Source organism: Scheffersomyces coipomensis (genome assembly GCF_036884675.1).
Source record: "Scheffersomyces coipomensis strain NRRL Y-17651 chromosome Unknown DFJ63scaffold_5, whole genome shotgun sequence".
Classification (NCBI taxonomy): Eukaryota; Fungi; Ascomycota; class Pichiomycetes; order Serinales; family Debaryomycetaceae; genus Scheffersomyces; species Scheffersomyces coipomensis.
This window is the reverse complement of record NW_027042896.1, coordinates 1457769-1479532: the sequence shown is the minus strand read 5'-3', so window position 1 is coordinate 1479532 and position 21764 is coordinate 1457769. Positions and strand designations below refer to the sequence as shown.

The 21764-nt window shown below is 31.7% G+C and overlaps 13 protein-coding genes and 1 non-coding gene across 14 annotated transcripts; 7 read left to right on the top strand and 7 right to left on the bottom strand. All coding sequences in view use genetic code 12, as the record gives it.

The window, feature by feature from the left end:
- Positions 1-36: 36 nt before the first annotated feature.
- On the bottom strand, positions 37-978 carry DFJ63DRAFT_323326 (3-methyl-2-oxobutanoate hydroxymethyltransferase; the record flags this gene model as incomplete). Its single annotated transcript, XM_064907510.1, has 1 exon — positions 37-978. One exon carries the CDS (start codon positions 976-978, stop codon positions 37-39), a length of 942 nt encoding a protein of 313 aa, XP_064761321.1.
- A 168-nt stretch (positions 979-1146) lies between these two features.
- GLO1 (lactoylglutathione lyase) lies at positions 1147-2275 on the top strand (the record flags this gene model as incomplete). Its single annotated transcript, XM_064908428.1, has 3 exons — positions 1147-1558; positions 1619-2006; positions 2053-2275. 3 exons carry the CDS (start codon positions 1147-1149, stop codon positions 2273-2275), a joined length of 1023 nt encoding a protein of 340 aa, XP_064761320.1.
- Positions 2276-2459: 184 nt separating this feature from the next.
- TTR1 (dithiol glutaredoxin) lies at positions 2460-2876 on the top strand (the record flags this gene model as incomplete). Its single annotated transcript, XM_064906392.1, has 2 exons — positions 2460-2573; positions 2655-2876. 2 exons carry the CDS (start codon positions 2460-2462, stop codon positions 2874-2876), a joined length of 336 nt encoding a protein of 111 aa, XP_064761319.1.
- Positions 2877-3095: 219 nt separating this feature from the next.
- Positions 3096-4597, top strand: MFALPHA (mating pheromone alpha). Its single transcript, XM_064904010.1, has one exon. The coding sequence runs from the start codon at positions 3573-3575 to the stop codon at positions 4437-4439; it is 867 nt and encodes a 288-aa protein (XP_064761318.1). The 5' UTR covers positions 3096-3572; the 3' UTR covers positions 4440-4597.
- A 159-nt stretch (positions 4598-4756) lies between these two features.
- On the top strand, positions 4757-7012 carry GCN20 (putative AAA family ATPase; the record flags this gene model as incomplete). Its single annotated transcript, XM_064908427.1, has 1 exon — positions 4757-7012. The coding sequence occupies one exon, from the start codon at positions 4757-4759 to the stop codon at positions 7010-7012; it is 2256 nt and encodes a 751-aa protein (XP_064761317.1).
- Positions 7013-7154: 142 nt separating this feature from the next.
- DFJ63DRAFT_338680 (N-acetylphosphatidylethanolamine-hydrolyzing phospholipase D) lies at positions 7155-8516 on the top strand (the record flags this gene model as incomplete). The annotated part of the gene is made up of 1 exon (XM_064908691.1): positions 7155-8516. The coding sequence occupies one exon, from the start codon at positions 7155-7157 to the stop codon at positions 8514-8516; it is 1362 nt and encodes a 453-aa protein (XP_064761316.1).
- A 275-nt stretch (positions 8517-8791) lies between these two features.
- DFJ63DRAFT_336715 (uncharacterized protein) lies at positions 8792-9112 on the bottom strand (the record flags this gene model as incomplete). Its single annotated transcript, XM_064908426.1, has 1 exon — positions 8792-9112. One exon carries the CDS (start codon positions 9110-9112, stop codon positions 8792-8794), a length of 321 nt encoding a protein of 106 aa, XP_064761315.1.
- Positions 9113-9234: 122 nt separating this feature from the next.
- On the top strand, positions 9235-9981 carry DFJ63DRAFT_207057 (uncharacterized protein). The gene is made up of 2 exons (XM_064904004.1): positions 9235-9458; positions 9531-9981. Exons 1-2 carry the CDS (start codon positions 9357-9359, stop codon positions 9876-9878), a joined length of 450 nt encoding a protein of 149 aa, XP_064761314.1. The 5' UTR covers positions 9235-9356; the 3' UTR covers positions 9879-9981.
- A 103-nt stretch (positions 9982-10084) lies between these two features.
- Positions 10085-11557, bottom strand: UBP6 (ubiquitin-specific protease; the record flags this gene model as incomplete). The annotated part of the gene is made up of 1 exon (XM_064907654.1): positions 10085-11557. The coding sequence occupies one exon, from the start codon at positions 11555-11557 to the stop codon at positions 10085-10087; it is 1473 nt and encodes a 490-aa protein (XP_064761313.1).
- Positions 11558-12081: 524 nt separating this feature from the next.
- On the bottom strand, positions 12082-12173 carry DFJ63DRAFT_t106. The gene has a single exon. It is a non-coding gene; the product is annotated as a tRNA-Tyr (tRNA).
- Positions 12174-12608: 435 nt separating this feature from the next.
- DFJ63DRAFT_320221 (phosphoinositide binding protein) lies at positions 12609-14758 on the bottom strand. The gene has a single exon (XM_064907159.1). It carries the CDS (start codon positions 14552-14554, stop codon positions 12800-12802), a length of 1755 nt encoding a protein of 584 aa, XP_064761312.1. The 5' UTR covers positions 14555-14758; the 3' UTR covers positions 12609-12799.
- Positions 14759-14835: 77 nt separating this feature from the next.
- On the bottom strand, positions 14836-16206 carry DFJ63DRAFT_206859 (uncharacterized protein). Its single transcript, XM_064903992.1, has one exon. The coding sequence runs from the start codon at positions 16095-16097 to the stop codon at positions 15117-15119; it is 981 nt and encodes a 326-aa protein (XP_064761311.1). The 5' UTR covers positions 16098-16206; the 3' UTR covers positions 14836-15116.
- An 831-nt stretch (positions 16207-17037) lies between these two features.
- Positions 17038-19543, top strand: DFJ63DRAFT_206885 (uncharacterized protein). The gene has a single exon (XM_064903996.1). It carries the CDS (start codon positions 17530-17532, stop codon positions 19498-19500), a length of 1971 nt encoding a protein of 656 aa, XP_064761310.1. The 5' UTR covers positions 17038-17529; the 3' UTR covers positions 19501-19543.
- A 43-nt stretch (positions 19544-19586) lies between these two features.
- On the bottom strand, positions 19587-21647 carry DFJ63DRAFT_314579 (uncharacterized protein; the record flags this gene model as incomplete). Its single annotated transcript, XM_064906391.1, has 1 exon — positions 19587-21647. The coding sequence occupies one exon, from the start codon at positions 21645-21647 to the stop codon at positions 19587-19589; it is 2061 nt and encodes a 686-aa protein (XP_064761309.1).
- Positions 21648-21764: the final 117 nt, after the last annotated feature.

The following is a 21764-nucleotide window of genomic DNA, read 5'->3' as shown; positions in this document are numbered from 1 at the left end:
CTTTTTTTATAAATACCATTAACTCAGATGAGATCATCATTTGAGTTGTTCAGCACTCTTTTTGAACTCTTCAAACACATCACGTTTGATTTTGTATCCGTGTTCTTCTGCAACTGGGAATTGTGCTTGTTTGACTTCCTTATGATATAAGCTTATAGCTTCAACTCCTTTAGTGAAAAAGTTTTCATAAGATTTAACAAATTTCGCCACATGATTTTCACTTGGATCTTTCATTCCTAACATATCAGATATAACTAAAACTTGACCTGAAGTTGATGGTCCAGCACCTATACCAATAGTAGGGATTGAGATATTGTTAGTGATATATTCAGCTAATTTATTAGGCATACATTCTAATACAATGGCAAATGCACCAGCCTTTTCAATATCTAAACATTCTTGATATATTTGTAAAGCACTTTTCACTGAATTACCTTGTAATCTATAACCTCCTAATGAATTATGTTTTTGAGGAGTTAATCCAACATGTCCCATAACTGGTATTCCAATTGTAACCAATCTTTTAATAGTAGGTAAAGTATATTCATCACCTCCTTCTAGCTTTACACCTTGAATTTTAGCATATTTGATTAACTTAACGGCACTGTCTATAGCTTGTTCAGGTGATTGTTCATATGATCCAAACGGAAGATCTGCAATTAATAATGAAGATTGATTACCTCTTTGAACTGATTTAACATGATATAAGAACTCTTCGAACTCTAATTCATTAGTATCTTGCAATCCTAACGTGGTGTTGGCCAAGGAGTCCCCAATAAGATTGATATCTACCTGAGCTTGATCCACCATACGAGACGTTATAAAATCATGCGCAGTAACCATTGTAATTGGTTGCAGTGACTCATAAAGTTGGCCTATATCAGCCAAAGTTTTTCGGGTGACCGCATGATAAGATGACCGTAAGACTGTATTCAGAGAAAATGATCTCAAAGATATCTTGATTATTGAGGTTATCATCCTAAAAGTCTGATAATCTTGCAGCTTAATTTAGAAATGTAACTGATATCCGCCTAAATGTAATTGAAAAAAATATATCTAGAGAACGAGAGGAGGATATATTTTCGCGGTATGGATGTTTGGAGGAGACAACTAAAGACCTTTACATCCGGTGTATGTCGCGGACCGATGGTTATAGGGACACAAATCGTGAAATTAATATCGACCATTTATAAGCTTTTTCAAAATCCAATGTGGAAAGCTATAAAATCATTCAAATCACCACAATTGATATCAGTTAGAAGCTTTAGTAGATCTATTATCGTTCAGAATAAATTAAACATGCCTGAATTCGATGATTCGTTCCTTATGAACCATACTTGTCTCCGTATCAAGGATCCAAAAGTTACGGTTCCTTTTTACACTGAGAACTTTGGCTTACAATTACTTAGAACTGTTCCATTCCCAGACTTCACCTTATATATGTTAGGGTATGAAAATGCTGAAAATAAGTCAAAGAATTGGTCAGCTAGGGAAGGTGTCTTGGAATTATGCCACAATCATGGGGTTGAAAATGATCCCGACTTTAAGTTGAATCATGGTAATGGACCTTAGTTTAGAGGGTTTGGTCATATTTGCTTTTCAGTTGATAATATTCAAGTCTTAGAAGAAAAATTATTAGCTAAGGATGTCAAATTCCAAAAGAAATTATCTGATGGTCGTCAAAAGGATATTGCTTTTGCATTAGATCCAAATGGTTATTGGATTGAATTGATTGAACATGCTAATGGTAAGGTTGAAGCTAAAACTGATGCATCCACTTATAAATTCAATCATTCTATGATAAGAGTAAAAGATCCAAAGGCTTCGTTAGATTTCTATCGTAATGTATTAGGATTCAAATTGATTTCAAGTCATGAATTTCCAGCTGCAAAATTCACTCTTTATTTCTTAGGATATGATCATAGTCCAGATTTCAAAGAAGATTCTGCAGATAGAACTGTTAAAGCATCCAGAGAAGGACTTATTGAATTAACTCATAATTGGGGGTACTGAAAGTGATCCAGAATTCAAAGGATACCATAATGGTAATAGTACTGAAGGTGGTGCTATCCAAGGTTATGGTCATACTGCTGTTAGTTGTAAAGATCCAGATGCTTTATGTAAGCAAATTGAAGAAGAATACGGTGATAAAGTCAAATGGTCTCTTAAATGGGATCAAGGTAAGATCAAGAGAATTGCCTTCATCCAAGATCCTGATGGATATTCCATTGAAATCGTTGGTTATGATTTATTAACTAAAGATTCTAATTTGTAAGCTTTTATAATCTTATATAATAATAATACATTATATACTTAGATCAAAAAGGTCGTGTAAATGTGTAAGAAAAAATCGGGGTTTATGAACGCAGCGGGAATTTGAAATGTCAAAGAGAGAAATCAAAAGGAGGATTAGTAAGGTTTATAACTATTAATTGCTTTCTAATAGACTAATCGATTTTATGATAACAACTGTCTTCAGACGCTACATATCAATATCAAACATGGCTAAACAGCAAACTATCGAAAGGGTCCAAGGTTTAATTAAATCTAAACCAATCTTCATTGCTTCAAAAGTATGTATTTTTTGTTCGAGAATTTCAGTGTGGCAACAATACTAACTTTTAAATTTTAAGACTTACTGTCCTTACTGTAAGGCTACTAAGAGTACTATCTCTGAAATCACTAAAGATGCCTATATCTTGGAATTAGATGAATTAGATGATGGAGCTGATATCCAAGAAGCTTTATTTGAAATTACTGGTCAAAAAACCGTCCCAAATGTTTTCATTAAGGGTGAACACATTGGTGGTAATTCCGATGTCCAAGCTTTAAAATCTTCTGATAAATTAGAATCTAAAATTAAAGCTGCTTTATAATCGATTTATAGCTATTTATTATTTAATATATGCTAATCTTTGAAATATCGGTATCGAACGATCAATTCCTAAACGATGACATGGGGTAAAAAATGTAAAAATTTGGAATATTTTCTTGACTTCTTTAATTGAAACGTGCCTATATTGATAAGAATGCCACATTACACGCCTGAGGTTGTTTTAGATTATGCTTGAATAAGTATCTCATAAAGGTTATTAATTAACTTGGCTATTAAAAGAAATTCATAAAACTGTCTAGAACCACGGCACTTAAAAAATTGAAAAATCGTATGCATAAGATTAATTACCTAAATAGGACTACAAAGGGAATACTTGACACATTTAGACGAGAGAATTCGTAAATTGGATCTTCTAATAAGTTTTAGGTATATTGATGATGCAAGATAAATTAATGATTATACATATTATTCGCTTGCGATCGTTTTAAAAAGTTGCCTATTTAGGCTGCAAAAGGGAATTTCTGAGACAGAAAAAAAAGTAACTAGTGATACCAATAAACAACTAATAGTGATGAGCTAACATCGGAACAAACTTTAAAATGATGTATTAGAACAAGTTCTTCAACTCATGAAATATAAATATGATGATAAATCCTGGTTTTCAGAAGTGTTTTAGAATGATATAGATACATTATTAGAAGTCATATCAAGTCACTACTATACTACTACTATTACAATGAAATTTTCATCATTCACTCTTTCAACCCTTATCACTATTGCCCTTGCTTTAGGTGCTCCAGTTCCAGCTGATGAAGATGATGCTTCTTTACCAGATGTTGTTATTCCAAATGAAGCTATCAACGCTGCTTCTCCAATCGGCTCCGATCAATATCCAGCTATTGCTGAACTTGACGGTCAAACTTATCTTGTTGTTGTCAATGCTACTGAATTCCCTGAAGTTGCTAAAAGAGATGCTGGATGGCAATTAACCTCAAAAGGTGCTTTTGAACCATTTAAAAGAGATGCTAATGCTGATGCTGATGCCGCTTGGCACTTAGCTTCTAAAGGTGCTTTCGAACCATTTAAGAGAGGTGCTGAAGCTGGTTTTAGATTAACTTCTAAGGGTGTCTTTGAACCATTCAAGAGAGATGCTAATGCTGAAGCTGAAGCTGGATGGCACTTAACCTCAAAAGGTGTCTTTGAGCCATTCAAAAAGAGAGATGCTAATGCTGATGCTGATGCCGAAGCTGGATGGCACTTAACCTCAAAAGGTGTCTTTGAACCATTCAAGAGAGATGCTAATGCTGAAGCTGAAGCTGGATGGCACTTAACTTCCAAAGGTGTCTTTGAACCATTCAAGAGAGATGCTAATGCTGATGCTGATGCTGAAGCCGGATGGCACTTAACCTCAAAAGGTGTCTTTGAACCATTCAAGAGAGATGCTAATGCTGAAGCTGAAGCTGGATGGCACTTAACTTCCAAAGGTGTCTTTGAACCATTCAAGAGAGATGCTAATGCTGAAGCTGAAGCTGGATGGCACTTAACTTCCAAAGGTGTCTTTGAACCTTTCAAGAGAGATGCTAATGCTGAAGCTGAAGCTTAAATCAGTTTCAAATTAAGCCATTTTAACTGATCTTCTCTATCTTATCTTATTTTATTAGACACGAATATTTATTATATTCACTCCTTTGTTTCCTTCTTTACTTCTTCTTATCGTGTCTATTTATCTTTCTGTTTCCTCTTTTATATATTTCCAATAAATAACTTCAAAATCAACAAGTTTACTGTAAATTTTGACCACCACTTTTTTTGAATCTGGCTGAAGTCGCACACACCTTAAATAAATTTTTCATCACTTTTTTTTATCTTGGAGTTCAGATATATGTATACATAAGGTTACAATAAATTGGATAAGTCAACATGTCAAATATAGGTTTACAAGTACGTCAGACTGTTCCTTCTATAGATCATATAGTAGCAGAATATGCTACAGGATACATACAGCATGTATCGAAGGCTACAGAAGATATCGTGTCTGCTCAACATATCAACATAGATGAAGAGATGGGTTTCATCAAAGAACTCTTAATAAATGCAGGAGGTGTGGAAACAAAGGTTTCAGGCTTAATAAAGTCATTAACAGAACAATTATCCACGAAGCTTCAAGATAACATGTCCAAGTTGGAAATTACTGGTGATACTTCCAAGAGATTATTAGATGTCAACTTATTACAATCTAATTCAAAGAGAGATATTAATACCTCATTAGCTTTATTGGGTGCTACTCATGACATTGAACATACCGGTAGAAAGATGGAAAGTAGAGTTGATAAGAAGAAATTAGAAAAACAAGAAAGAAAGATTGCTAAGAAGGTTGCTAAAAGAAATAACAAATTTGTTGAATATGAAGCATCAAAATTATTAAACTCAAAGAAGGAAGACGATTATGATTCCTTCTTTCTTGAAATCAATCCATTGGATTTTGGTTCAAGTGCTGGTAAATCTAAGGATATTAAGTTAGAAAACTTTGATCTTTATGTTGGTGATGGTAAGAGAATCTTAAGTGAATCTACATTAACTTTAGCCTACGGAAGAAGATATGGTTTAGTAGGACAGAATGGTATTGGTAAATCTACATTATTAAGAGCATTGTCTAAGAGAGAATTAAATGTTCCGAAGCATATTACCATTCTTCATGTGGAGCAAGAAATAAGAGGTGATGATACCACAGCAATTCAAAGTGTCTTAGACGCTGATGTATGGAGAAAGAGTTTGTTACAAGAAGAACAAAAACTTGGAGAAAGAATTAGCGAAATCGAAGCATTAAGAGCTCAATTTGATGAAGATTCAAATGAAGTTAAAAAGTTAGACAATGAAAGAGAGGATTTAGATGCTCATTTACAAGAAGTCAGTGATAAATTGTATGATATGGAATCTGATAAAGCAGAAAGTAGAGCTGCCGGTATTTTATATGGTTTAGGTTTTACGAAAGAGTCCCAAGGTTATCCAACTAAACAATTCTCAGGGGGTTGGAGAATGAGATTATCACTTGCCAGAGCTTTGTTTTGTCAACCTGATTTGCTTTTACTAGATGAACCTTCCAATATGTTGGATGTTCCATCTATTACATTCTTAGCTAACTATTTACAAGGTTATAAGTCAACTGTCCTTGTGGTATCGCATGATAGATCATTCTTAAATGATGTTGCGACAGATATTATCCATCAACATTCAGAAAGACTTGATTATTATAGGGGATCTAACTTTGATTCTTTCTATGCTACCAAGGAAGAAAGAATTAAAAATCAAAGAAGAGAATATGATAATCAAATGGCATACAGAAAGCATTTACAAGAATTTATTGATAAATTTAGATACAATGCTGCCAAATCTTCAGAAGCTCAATCTCGTATAAAGAAATTAGAGAAGTTACCTATGTTAGAAGCTCCAGAAGATGAAAAAGCAGTAACATTTAAATTTCCAGATCCAGATAATGTTTCACCTCCTATCTTACAATTACAAAATGTTACGTTTGGTTACGAACCTACTAAGATTCTTATTAATAATGTAGATTTGGATGTTCAAATGAATTCCAGAATTGCATTTTGTGGTGGTAATGGTACTGGTAAGACTACATTATTGAAATTATTAATGGGTCAATTGAGTCCTTTAGATGGTATGGTAAGTAAAAATGGAAGATTGAGAATTGGTTATTTTGCCCAACATCATGTTGATGCCATGGATTTGGAACTTTCAGCAGTAACTTGGATGTCACAAACATTCCCAGGTAAGACTGATGAAGATTACAGACGTCATTTAGGTTCCTTTGGTATTACCGGTAGTTTAGGGTTACAAAAGATGGAATTATTATCAGGGGGTCAAAAATCTAGGGTAGCATTTGCTGCATTATGTTTAAACCAACCACATATCTTAATTCTAGATGAACCTTCTAATCACTTGGATACTCAAGGTCTTGATGCCTTAGCTGAGGCTTTAAATAACTTTGCTGGTGGTATCTTAATGGTTTCGCATGATGTTACCATTATTGATAGGGTTTGTAATGAAATTTGGATTAGTGAAGACAATACAGTCAAGCACTTCCCAGGTAATATCCATGATTATAAGAAGCATATCTTAGCAGCTGCCGATATTGCTGGTGTTGTTAGGAAGCATTAGATATTGTAAATAGAAACTTTGATAGGGCAACAGCGTTTGCGCGTAACGCGCGATGCAAATATTATAAAAATTAAAATTAAAAAGAATCTGATAGCAATGACATGTAGATTGAAATATTCAACAAACTCTCTTAAGCTACAAGATGAGTTTTATCTCACAATTGTCAATAAAGACCAAGATTGGGCTTGGGATATTGCTATCATATACTTCATTTGAAGTTTATATGCAAATTCGTACTCAACAAATTATTAGCGAAAGAAGGGAGGAGTTCAAGAAGTTTACAAACTCCAAGGATTCTGATGTTTCCAAATTTAAGTCAGTGCTGGTAGCTGGGATGTTTGTCAATCCCTTTGAAGAGTATAGGCCGCAAACAGCTTTTGAATTCTTGTTTGTGAGAATTATGGAATTGCTTGAATCATTTTACGGTAATAAAATAGAATTACATGATAAGTTACCACAACCAAAAGATGGAGCGGTTGAAGTTGAAGATTTATTAAAACTCTTTAAACCAGATAAAGAAACTATGAGAAAGAACTCAATTATCTTACAAACATGTATTAAGAATGATGACTTTCTGGCATTGTCTTCACCTGCTGCTAAAAGTTGGCTAGAGAGAACTGAAAGTAATAATTCATCAAGCATTGATCAACAAATGCTTTTTACTTGGTTAGGCCAATCATGTGCACTTGTCCAAATATCAGGAATTAACTTTTTAACCGATCCTACTATTAGTGATCATTTAATAAGTCCAAATTTGGGACCTAAAAGGTTAACCAAATCTCCAATGAATTTGGATGATATTATGTATTCTACAAATGATAAGATCAATTTTATGTTAGTTTCTCATGATCACCCAGATCATTTAGAAATGGATCTTGTAAAGAAAGTTGGTAATAAGACTACATGGATAGTTCCTTTAGGACTTAAAAGAAAGTTAGCTGCTAAGGGAATATATAATATTTTGGAATTGGATTGGTGGGAATCTGCTGATATAACATCTTTAATATCTACCTCGGAAAACTTTAAAGATAAGTATGAAGTTGTATGCGTTCCTGCAATGCATTGGTCCGGAAGATACATCTTAGATTCTAATCAATCACTTTGGTGTTCCTTTATCATCAGACGTAATAATGAATCTATACTATATCATGCAGGAGATACTGGTTATCTGAATGAATTATTCAAAGTTATAGGTAAAAAGTTTGGTCCTGTATTTATGGGAATGTTACCTATTGGTCAATATTGTCCTTCATGGCATCAAAAGCCCAGACATATCTCCCCTGAAGAATCTTTACAAATCTGTAAAGATCTTCAAATTTCAAAGATGAAAGGTATTCATTGGGGGACATTTAAATTGAGTGGTGAGCCAATTCTTGAACCTAAGAATTTATTAATTGAATTAGCAAAACAAGCGGGAAAATCTTTATATTATGGGGTACCAGAATTTGGACTCACATATTTATATAATGTACGTGATAGAAGCGAGATAGAACTTCATATTTAGTATGAATAATAATAATACAATAATTTTTTTAAATACATATTTGATATTTGATAGAGATCCGATTTCAGATAAAAAAAAATCAGACGATTAATTGAAGCTATTTAAACATAAGCACTATATAATTTTTTTTAAATGATATGAAATCACAAAACACTTTAGATTTTAATATATATACAACATTCAGTAGACATTATGAATGGACGTTTCGAAGTATTATGAAGTAGTAGAACTCTTATTGATTCAAATCAAATCAAATCAAATCAAATCAAATCAAATCAATTTTCTTTACCATAGATCAGATGTAATTTTGCTCTTTGAGAAGCAATCATAGCTTGTTCATAAGCTTGATAATTGCTATCAGATCTTATAACTGAACCTATTGACATGAATAACCCAAATGTACCGACTGAACCCAATATATATTGACCCAATGTTCTCATTACTCCATTTGGTCCAGCACCATTTTGTAAGATTGAAAACCCACCGAATAAAACACCAACACATACTCCTACGGTGGATCCCATAATTGCACCCATTTTAAATTTTTCAAAGTTTGACGGTTGATGACCGTATTGATGTTGTTGAACTGGCGGCATCGATGAAACTTTAACCTTATATGCTATGAATTGATCAAAAGTTTTGATTGCAAATTATTAAACTCGTGCTTTCTGATCATAGTCTAAATTAACTTCACGAAAAATTTTAAACTCTATGATTTTGGGACAAAGTGCACGACCCGCGAATTTATTTTAAAACCCAAAAAAATCACTGTCCAATTATCAACTGCAACAGTTTTGGATATTGGAATAAACCCTATAAATATATTAGATAACAGTATAAATGGGTTCGTCAACTTCAAAACCTGAAACAAAGGTATTCACACCTTCAACCCCAATAGATTTTAGTGCATCTTTTTTATCACAATTGGAAAATTCGCCTGAGGTATGTAGATCTAGACTCGTTGATGGAAAAATTGATCAATTATTGAAATACTAACCCATAATATTATTATAGTCGGATTATTCAAGATCACAATTCACAGAAAAATACATTCAAGAAAGAGTAGCAGAAGAATTAACCAAATTGGAAAAGCAAACCATTCAAAGTTTTCAATCAACTACCAAATCTGCTTTAATTCCTGTTGATGATAAACCTGAATTTTCTGTACCTTCATCCAATGAAAAAATTGAAAGATTAACTAATCTCTTGAAGGAAAATGCTCAATTATCCGCCATTAGTATTCCCGAAGATGTTTTAAAAGCAAAGAACGAAGTCATACAATGTATAAAGGAAAATCCAGGAAAATCCTTAAATTGTTGGGAAGAAATTGAATCCTTTAGAAAATTAGCTAAGGACTTATAAACCAAATCATAAACCAACTTGTAACATAATATCATCATATCCTATTGATTAAAGGGAAGGAGTTTCATTTCAGCTCCTACAATTTGAAGTCATGCAACTTATTTAATCAGTCATTTAACTTATTCCAAAAAAAATATGGAGAAAATTTTCGTATATTATAGTTTAGATAATAGTATATAAATCATTTTCAAATATATAAACCCTCATCATAATCCTACAGCTTTATAGATAAGCAAAAGAGCACTATCACTTTCACCACCTCCAGCTAAAGCTTCAATCTTATCTTTACTAACCGATGATACTTTATCGTCATTAAATTTCCACCATCTTTCTCCATCTAAATCACTAGCATCTTTAACAAATGATTGATAATGACCAGAGTCAGCCGATGAACCAGCATGAGTGATAACAGCAGTCAACTCATAGATTGATGATGGATTTTCAGTGGCACCATCTACTTTAAATCCTTCTGGTAAAATTGAAGTAAGAGAATCAGCAAATTTGGTTTTAATAGAAAGAACTTTTAATTCTTCTTCTTCTTTTTGTTCTAGAGGGGTTAAAGAAGTATCTTTCTTTGATTTTTTGAAATCTCTGATTAAATCTAAATTATCTTTCTCTATTTTTCTAATTCCATCTCTAATCTTAACTTTTTCTGCTTTAATGGATTCATCTAACATTTCAGATAAATCTAATTCAAATGGGAATTGAACTCTTCTTAAGATTTTTGATTTCTTTTGAGTATCTCTTCTCCAGAAAAATCTAACAAAATGAACAGTTAAATACTTTGGTAATCTTGTTATGGTTCTACTAATTTCATATTCAGTATTACTTTGTAAAGTATCATTATATTTTTCAATGGTTTCCTTTAATCCACCTAAAATACCATCTCTTAAGAAATTGGTTTTAATATCAATATGACAATTCAATTTAGTTGCATCTTCATAAGTGATCTTTGATGGTTCATCTGGGAGAGCTAAACATTTTTGTTCTGATTTTAAAGAAATTTTGAATAAATCTTGAGTTTTTAATTCATTAGTTAAAGTAGTTAAAATTTGAGAAAATGCTTCTTCAGCATCTTGTTGTTTATAAAATCCTCTATTATCTTGTTCAGCAAATTGAGGATAAACATTTCTAAATAATGACAAGAATAATGATGGAGTTACTTTTTCGTGTTTACTTGACATTTGTTGAAATAATAATCTTAAAGCAGATAATAAAGCTTGAGAAGGATTAGAACTTGAACTTCCAGATACGGTAAAAGTCTTTAACCTTGAAGCAATATCTTCAATTTGAAAAATAGATTGTAATGATGAATTCAAATAACAAGTGTTACCTAAATTAACCAACCCAGATGGATCAGAACTAACTGTAGCTAATTGATTTTTATTAAGATCTTCAATGAATACTTGTTTTTCAACTGGTTTAGATGGTAAATCCTTGTCAGGTGTACCTAAAACCATGATTGGTTGTTTAGTATTTAAACCAAGAGTAGATACCACTTCATCATCACCCAACTTACCACCTTTGATCAAGATCTTTTGTCTGATTGCAGGTATTCTAGTCAATTCATATATTCTTTCTTTCAAAACTTTTCCAGTATCATTTGGATCAAGTTCTATGTCATAAACTTTACCAGCATTTTTTATAGAAACTAAAGTATGGTTAGTAATAATGAACATTATAGTACTCGTGGCATTGAATTTAAAGTATTACATACGTTTGAATGCTGACATTGTTCCGTGTTAGTTTGCAACAATTCTATCTTTAGCAATATGAATTTGTCAGGTTCTTGTGGCAAAATTAAAGGTTGAATGAAAATATATTTTTGTTCTAAAAAATGGGGTCGTGCAAACGCGTCAAGATTTGATTTGATTTGATAGAATGCAAAAAGTAGTAGCACTGTTATGAACTCTATAGATATGATCGAAAATGAATTAGTATGTAAAAGATTCAGTAATCGAATAGTGGGTGAAGATATACAGTATGGTTTAAAAAGAAATTGCCTTTCCAAGCACTTGTAGTTATTAACTTATGTCAAACATAAACTGAATTGGTAGCATTTTTCAATCACTAGAAATAATACACCATAAAACAGTTCATAAGTTTAATTAATTACTAGGTCAAGTCAATCATAAGCAACTATTGTTCGAAATAATAACTTAAATAGAGATCTTATATTAAAAATGCAAAAAAAAATAACAAATCTCCCGGGGGTGAGTCGAACACCCGATCTCAAGATTTCTTCGAGGAGAACTCATTACAGTCTCGCGCCTTAGCCAGCTTGGCCACCGGGAGCAATTTGTTGAATCGAAAATTTATCCACTTGATCATAGAGTGCATGTCTCACGTGATAATTGGCACGTTTTTCGGCATAAAATTGGAAATAACTCTATCATATATCAATTAATGATATTTAAAATCATTATAAGTTAATCCAATATATGTTACTAATATGTTTATAGTCTTAATTCTGAGTTTTTTAACAATTTTTGTGTATTAGTTTCTACCCAAATTTGCAACATTTATAAAAAATTTATAAGATTACAGTTGCAAAAATTATAATGTATAAACTTTTTCAATAATCATAGATGGAGTTTTTACATTATGTTTCTCTATTCCACTCCATTTATATTTCTAAATTTATAGAATATTAAATAAATGTATATTTCGAAAAAAAAAAAAAAAAAAAAACAATTAATAATAGAAATTGAATCATAATTGGTTTGTATTCCCTTATTATGCATCATTAGCTTTGAATATTAAATAATTTTAGAGTAGGTAGATGGCTATACCACTAAAAATGAGATTTACATTATTGCGAATTACTTTCTTTAAAGCCTTTTTATCATAAATAATCGACGTCTATTTTTAAGCAAAATACATTACACGAGGTTAGATATACATTTACATAGCACCATTGATCATACCAGAGCTTCTTCTAATAAGGAGAATTGATTAAGTAAAATACAATCCCCACCTCTTTCAGGATCCAATCCATAAGTATAAAAGAAACCTTCTGATGTCACAACATATATATGCAAGAGATTTAATTCTAAAAGATCTTTAGACGGATGAAGATCTTTAATAGCGACAGCATTTGTTTCGCGATCCTTAGGATTAACTAATAGTGCTTGAGGTATAAAATCATGTTGAAGTTCATTATTCATAACAGCGATAGATTTAACATCTTTTCCAATAGCATTAATCTTTAAAGAAGCAAAGTGTCTAGTTGGTTCTAGAATTGATGAAAATCGTAATGGTAAAAAATCTCCCATTTTTTGAGCTGCTTTTCTACCTAAAGTTTGAGATGATCGCCTTATAAGTCTGGCAACGGAGAGCCTATTTTGATCTATTAATGGTTCACTCTTTAATGTATTAGAAACATTTGCATTAGGATTTTCTTCATTACTTAATCCTGAATTAACACTAACATAGGAATTAGTTGAACCTTGGGATAATTTCCTTTGTTTATTACTTATAACTTCATCTAGTTCATCATCATCAACATCTTCAGCATCAGCATCACTATCATCACCATCATCACGAATATCATTAAAATCTTCATTATTATCTAAATCCTTTTTGGATGTGGTACTACCTTCTTCAATTTCTTCAGCTATTGGATCATATTCCGGTTTTGATTTCTTTTTAATATTAGTCGAATTTAATTTCTTTTGCATATGTTTTGTTGCTAAGGCTTCTTCTTCACCTAGTCTAAAGATATGAACTGTTTCACTTGAACTTGTAGCTACTATATATCTATTATCGGAACTAAAACTAATAGAATATATCTTTGTTGGATATGTACCTCTTCTAAATTGATATAATTTTAATCCTGATTCAACTGAAAATATTCTTACAATAGTTCCTTTATCAGATGCCGTAGCTAATAATCTTCCATCACTTGATAATGCAATAGCAGCTAAAGCTGATTTATGAGCTTCTATAACTGATATTGGTTGTAAAGTAGTTAAATTGAATATAATAACATCTCCTACTCTATTAGGAGTATTACTAACTGATTGAATATTATTTTGAACAGAATTTGAACCTCCATTAGTATTAATACCGGTAACTAATAAAGAATCATGAGTAATAGTTTTTGGAGGTGAAGGATAAGCTAAATAATTATTTCCTTCTTCATCAAGTATGGTTGATATAGTACATATACCATTTGGATTTGGACTTGTTTCAATAGTATGTAATAATTTCATAGTTGTAATATCATAAATATAAATTTGATCTTCTAATAAAACCAACAATTGTTTTTTAGTTAATTTTACTTGCAATATAGTGGTAGGGAATATTAAATCACAAATAGTTGATTGCCTTTTTGTATTTATAATTCTTAATTTTCTTGGTGATGATCCTGGTTCTTCACCTAATGCCACCACAGCGATTAATGAAGTACAATATAACATTTCAATGATTCCAATTGATTCTTCCTTTCTATATTGATAACATTTGCCAAAGGTAGGTTTACAATTGAAGATCTTATACCCGTTGTTTAACCCAACCGCTATACATGAAGCATCTTGATTGAAAGTAATGAAATTAACTGAATCTTCGGAATGTTTAGTATTAGTGATGATTGAATTGGATCCATCGGTAGTGATACTATTAGCATACTGTTGGGACAAGGTCTGCAGTATAGAACTTGTTTGAGCTTTCAGCATGTTTGAAGTGTGATTAGTTTATGGATGAGATGAATGGATGGATGGATGAGTTGATAGTTGTGTTGTGATGTGATGTGATATGGTTTAGTTATATGGATTGATCTTGATGTGGGTTATATGTAATTGATACTCTTTAAACACAGGGAAAAGACGAATAATGGGAGGAATATATACATAACTATGCACCGACGAAGATAGATCACTTAGTCAATGCTTCAATGGGGGGGGGGGGCGATTATCCTATGGATGTTGTAAGTTTGATTTCAAATTGATTTGATTAATTTCTAAATTTGACTATAAAATAAAAAAAGAATAACAAAAGGAGCCGTTTATTTTTTTTTGAGATTGAGATTACATCCATACCTCCAAACTGACATAATTGTTCTCCACATGTTCTTCATTATAGCAAATACCACTCCATCACCTTCATCACAGTTCATCGCTATTAAGTCTAATTTTGGTAAATAATAATAATTATAATAATTATAATGTATTTTATGTATGGTAAATTTCATGTAAATCTATTTTTAAAAAGGCTATAAAATATAATATATATGGGTAATTAGATGTGTTTAACTAACCATGTGGTGAATTTATCAAACATTTCAGGAGTTGCTTCATGACCTGCATCTTCTTGAATAAATACTTGTGAATCATTATTAGTATTCTCATATAATTCAGTCCATACTGTAGTTAATTTAGGTGGTACTAAAGTATCTTTAGCTCCAAAACTTGCAAATAATTTAATTTTATGCATAGCAAAATTTTCAAATATAGCTTGATCTTGTTTACTTAAATAATTATGAAAATATTCAGGGTATTGATGTTTCTTTTGGTCTTCAGTTAAATCTAATTCAGGATAATTAAAATAAAAATATTTTTTATCATAAGCTTCTGATTCAATTCTATTACTCTTTAATCGATTAATTAAAAGTGAACTTAAATCAGAACATCCTACTACTGGATTCAATATTTCTACTAAATCAGGATATTTACTAGCAAATCTAATCACAGTATGACCACCCAATGAATATCCACTAATTGAATTTTTAAATTTAAATTCAGGTTGAACTTCTTGTTTAACTTTATCAGATAAATAATAATCTAAATTTAAATAACCTGGTAAATAATCGATTAATAATTTCAAATCAGCCACATTCCCATCAATTCCTGACACCATATCAATAGCATGAGTTTCATTACCTCTTTTCCAATCTAAATTTTTAAGTTTATCAATTAATTTTTCACCATGATTTCTATTATCAAATGTAACACAAATTAATGGAACTTTAACATCACCTTGTTTCTTTTCATAGAATTGTTTAAGGATATTATAAGCAAACGATTCCGTAGATTTATAAGAACCTTCTCTTTGATGAATTAAATATAACACATTAATAGGAATTTCCTTATGATGTTCAGTATTGAATTTCTTGACATAGTCTTCGAGAACTGAACCATTATAAACATATGTGGTTATACCAGCAATGAAGTATTGAGATTTGGAAAATGTATCCGGGTTGTATTCTAATTTGAATGACATTGTAAGTTTACTTGAAGATAAATTGAAAGAAGATCTTATACAATAGTTTAAGAAAGAAGTTGATGGGTATTGTATATGGGGCAACAACTTTTTTTTTTTTTTTTCCCTGACCGAGATTTTCCCCACAAGAAATTTGTAACGTAAAGAAAGGGTTGCAATAATTCTATCACCTTTATAATCTCTACTTATAATATGTTACTTGGTACATACTAGGGTATCTAATTTGAATTATAATCTTCATTATCATCAGTTTCATCATTGTCTATATCTACATCTGGCCAAATATAGTTTATTCTAAAGTATCGAGCCACAAATAAGATTGGGGGTTCCAAAAAAGGATGAAATACAGCTGCAATAACCTGTTTACTACTATTACCATAGATAGAAATAATCACTGCCAATGATAATATTAGATACAACTGTGAATGTTTGGGTTCTGGTTTGAGCATAATTTCCCATCAAATGGATATCTACTATTAGGAACATAATTTGAAAGTAAGATCTCCATCACCATGGTAATAGGTTATCCACGACAGAAGTTCTTAAACACTAGCGGTATCTACATTCGAAATACTATCACTCTTCATAGCTAAAAATCCATTCTTGATAATAAAAGGAATATATATAAATGCAAAATTTCTGGTTGAGCATTATAAAAATCTCAAATTCCTAATTAGGAAGTCAATGACATTACAACCGTTGTAAGAGTTAAACCAAAAAAAGGTGTATGTGTACACAATTCTAAAAAATACAAACAAATGTCAAATAACATATACTAAAAATAGTATCTTGTCAACCCCTTTATTAGACAACGAGTTTAAATAGTTTAAAAATAAGTATCTGTCATACTTAGTTGGTATAAATTGTTATAGCGAGGATTTTTACCTAACTATTAGTGAGTAGGTCTCGAGGATTAAGATTTATTTTAATCAGGGTCAAATAGGGGATCGCTAATCAACTTTAGCCTAATTTCTAATATTGATTGCTATTACCACCACACCACACTAATATTTAGTGCGGAGTTCATCATCAGTTATAGATAGTTACAGACAGACAGACAGACAGTGGGGGAATAACCATTACTGACTTCTTTTTCGTTAGACCATCCATCGACTAAACTATATATATCATAACAACATAACACAAAGCAATTTCAATTCCAATTTCATTCAGATTCATCTTACCCGTTAGGCTCAGATTAACTTATCCAAGATCCTTTGTCATTTATTTATTATAATTTGCTTGTTTATCCCTGTATGTTATTTCCCCAAATAACTGTTAATTTATCGTGTTTTTGTATCGTATAAACGAACAATCATTACTCCTAATTACATTCTCAATCACAAAATTCCCATTTTGGTCTGTTTCAATAAGGTATTTCCCATCTTTTAATTTCTCACATATATATCCTATTGTTTTGATCCAGTCACCTATGGAATTATCGACGGCCAAACTGACAACCCCAACAACCACTCCCACAGACCCAGATGCCGAATATCTCAACCAACATCCCGTAAATAATCAACCTCAAATCTTAAGTTCTCCTCTTCAAAAATTACAAGAACAAGTAGCTAACGCAAAATCAAATCTTTCATCTCCATCCAGATCAAATCATAATTCTCAAGACGATATAATAGATCATAATCCAATCATATCTGATCCCATACACCACCATCATCATCATCAAGACGAAGAAGAACCATACCATGATAGTTCAATTGAAGAAATCAATAATATGAATAGACCAATCCATAACATCATTAATAATAATCCTATCGCTTATTCTCAAGATCGAGAAAGTATTTACTCTTTTGATTCAGTTAGTACCAATGGAAGATTACTCGATAGATTAGATATCGAAAATGAAGATATTTTAGAAGATGAATATGGTTTAACCAAACGTGAAAGTAGATCATCTCTTCATTCTACCACAAGATTATTTGAAAAGTTAGATCTCGAAAATAATAATAATATTAATAATATTAATGAAAATAAATTAAGAAGAGCAAACACATCTAGCATAAATCCTCATAGAATACCGAATGCCAATAATCTTACATCAATTAGAGAGCTTAAATCTTCAAGATCAATCCATACTTCAAAACCAAGTCAAATTCATTCCAAAAGTAATAGTGTCCATGTCAAACATATTCCTATGAATATTGTGTTTCAAAATACGAATAATTCAGTTGGATCATTTAAATCAGATATTGCATCGATTAAGAAAGTTGGTTCAGCATCAAGTACTTCCTTAGCAGCTATAAATCAAAATCAACCCCCATTACCAACTCAACCCCTTCCTGATCTCTTAAATTCAAAAGCATATTCCAACTCCACATTATTATTAAACTCAAACAAACCAGAAATGTTACATCAATCTTATTGGCAAGGCCTGAGTTCAGGTTCAAACTCAGATTTATCAGATTCCCAACCTATGCAAATGTCAAATTCTCAAGGATCTAATAGAAGTGGGTTAGCAAGAACACCATCTGCTCCTGTTATAAGAAATAGAGAAATGACAAAAGCAGCAACTGATCCTGCCTTACCTACTTTTTCCACCACTCCAGAATCATCACCAAGAAGAATTTTATCTGAAGGTTCATCATCAGCAGGATCAACCCCAACTTCAAAGTCATTATCTCAATTCCAAACTTCCCCATCATCAGATCATTTATCAGCTAGTCAAAGAACAAAACTCGCTTTACAATTAAGATCTTTAGGTAAACATCGTGAAGCATCTTATCAACTTCAAATAGCAGCAAATACCCCATTTAATTTTCCTCAAGCTATGTATCTTTATGCCCTTGCCCTAAGACTGGGGCAAGGAGTGAAACAAAATGATGTTCATGCTATTAAATGGTTATGTAAATGTATAATGAGTCATAGTTCTCATTTGCAAAATGCATCTTCAGCATCCGTATCTTCATTTATGGATAAATTACATCAACTGAACTCCCAAATATTGGTAGGTCTGATTGTAAAGAATCTTGATAATACAGTTGATAAAGATTATTATAAAAATGGATCTGATCCTAATCTTTTATGTGATTTATTTTCAAAATTATCCAAAGCCCAAATTGCTAAAGTTATTACCGTTACTAAAAATCAATCAGATACCCTTGCGTTATGTTATCATGAGTTAGGTAATTGTTTAATGAATGGTTATGGATTAGAAGCTAGAGATGAAATCAGTGGTATTAAATGTTTTGCTAAAGCTGGTTCATTAGGTCATATACCTTCAATGATAAGTTTAGGTGAAGCATGGTCAAATAAGACAAAATATCATAAAAAGGATCTTTTCCAAGCCGCTGCATGGCTAAGATTAGGTGAAATCTTTGGGGTAAAATCAATTGGTAATAGTTGGATATATAAAGAAAAATATGTTTCTCAAAAATCAGTTTAATAATACTCTTAATATTAAATATTAATAATTCTATAGACTCAATAATAATGAATGTTTACGATCTAAAAAAGAAAAGAATAGTTTATTTAATGAGGTTTACCACTCAATAAAACGTAACTAACTCTTGTACTAGGATTATGCTTGTTGTAAATATCCATAAATTCATTCATAATATGAAATAAAAAACCATCGATTTCATTGACATTGGAATAAGCTCCAAATGGTAAATAATACAATTGATAGGCTGGTCTTAAATGTTTGTGGAAATCATATAAGTTAAAATCTCGTTGAACAGCTTCTAAATTCAAGTTTCTCTTAGACCATGTAATGGGAAATTTAGACGCTATATTACTGAAAAGGAAATCAGGTCTTGCATTCATCAAATGCGCTGATATGAGATTGTTATTACCAATGGTGGTTTGTTGTAACTCGATAATTTTATCATTCAACTCCTTTCTATCATCTCTTTTGGTAAGATACAGATCAATCACTTTTATCAATATTGAGTTAACTCTCTTAATAATTAATGCTCGTGTTTGATATAAGATTGATGTTAAGATTCTTAAGAATCCACTGATCATATTATCTTTAATTGATTTACTACAATTATTAATGAATTTAATTAAATCAGAGACCTCTTGATCTAAAACTTTCCAGGACCGTTCACTAGGTAACACATCCATAACTAATTTTGATCGTTCATCGTAATCTGAAGCCATAAGCTTCAAAAGCACGTAATCAACTTGACAAATTACTGCTTTCAAATTATCTTTATTAATAGAGCTTTCAAAGTCTCCTTTAGCTGTTTTCGATAATTGTAATAAAATTGTCTTTTTATTTTGCAAAGTAGCATTAATTTCTTCTCTCATTGCTTTAGGAAGGTGTAACGTCTGCTGTTCTTCCAGATTTGGAAGTTTGATTTCTTCCAACGGCTGTGATGGCTCTTTTATCATAACTTCATTATTTAACTGCTTCAATTGTTCTCTCCTCTTATTGATATCGTCACTACGAGAACTGACAGGAGGTGATTTCTGCTTTTGCTTTTGTTCTCTTTCCTCTATCGCTCTCTCCTTTGATCTTAAAGATCTTTCATATTCCTTAAGTCTAATCTCCTTATCTTGTAGTTCTTTCTCATTGGTTTCCTTTTGCTTCTTTATCTCATCCTTCATATTTTTCTCTATTAATAACAAATCTTGTTCCTGCTTTTCTATTTGATTTTCTTTTTCTTTAATCAACTTCTCTTTATGAGCAAGTTCCTTTAGTCTAGCATCGAGCTTACGATCTTCAAGGACAACTTCTTCCTTAGACGATTTTTTAATAGATCCAAGAGGTATAATACTTGTATCTGATTCCTCTTCGGGCTCTGCTTCTGGTTCTCGTTCGGGATCAGGTTCTCTGATGTATATTCCAAGCCCAGTAGGTCCTCGTACGGTTTTACCTTTGATGACTTCTTGATACTTTTCCTTGTTAGTGAAAGAAATTCGAACCAAGAATCGTGGTTTATTTGGATCATTAGCTTTGTTAATAAACCGGACTAGTAATCGTTTCTTTGAGCTTTTCATTTTATTCGAATCAACTGGAATGACTGTAGCTGAAGTTACAGTAGATTCTGGGGTATTTGTAGCATTACTGTTATGATCAAAAATCGAAGGCAAGGTGGGTGATAGAATTGATAACGGTATATCATCATCTGGTATATTATCCTTCGCTTTGGTAAAGTTTTTCGACAGGGATACAATTCGACTTTGAACGATTTCTTCGTCATTATCATCATCATCTATAATTGAACTCTTCTTTAAGACATGTTTAGGATTGGGCGATACTATCTCTCTTTCACGGTTTCTCTTTTGTTGATCAGATATTGAATCAGGTAATGTGGGAGAAAGTGGTGGTGGTAAGTGACCTGTCTCATTATAACTTGCAAGTAATTCTTCTATATTCCAAGACACAAGTTTAGGTTTAGAATTACTTGAAGTAACCCCAATATCGAGGAGAGGAGTATTTGAACCACTATTGGAGAATTTGGTAGATAATTGTGGTGTGACTGGTGAGCTAATATATGGACTTGATACTTTTGATTTCTTTGTAGTTTTAGTCTTTTTGGACGACAAGAGTGGTGGATCACTACTAAATATTGAAGATCTCATGATATCAAATGGAAGTCAACTCATACGTATTCAGTTTCAGATCCAATTAGATAGTTTAAGCCTATAATTAAGATACTATTCGTTGAAGAAGAGTTTTTGGCAAGCATAACGATAATC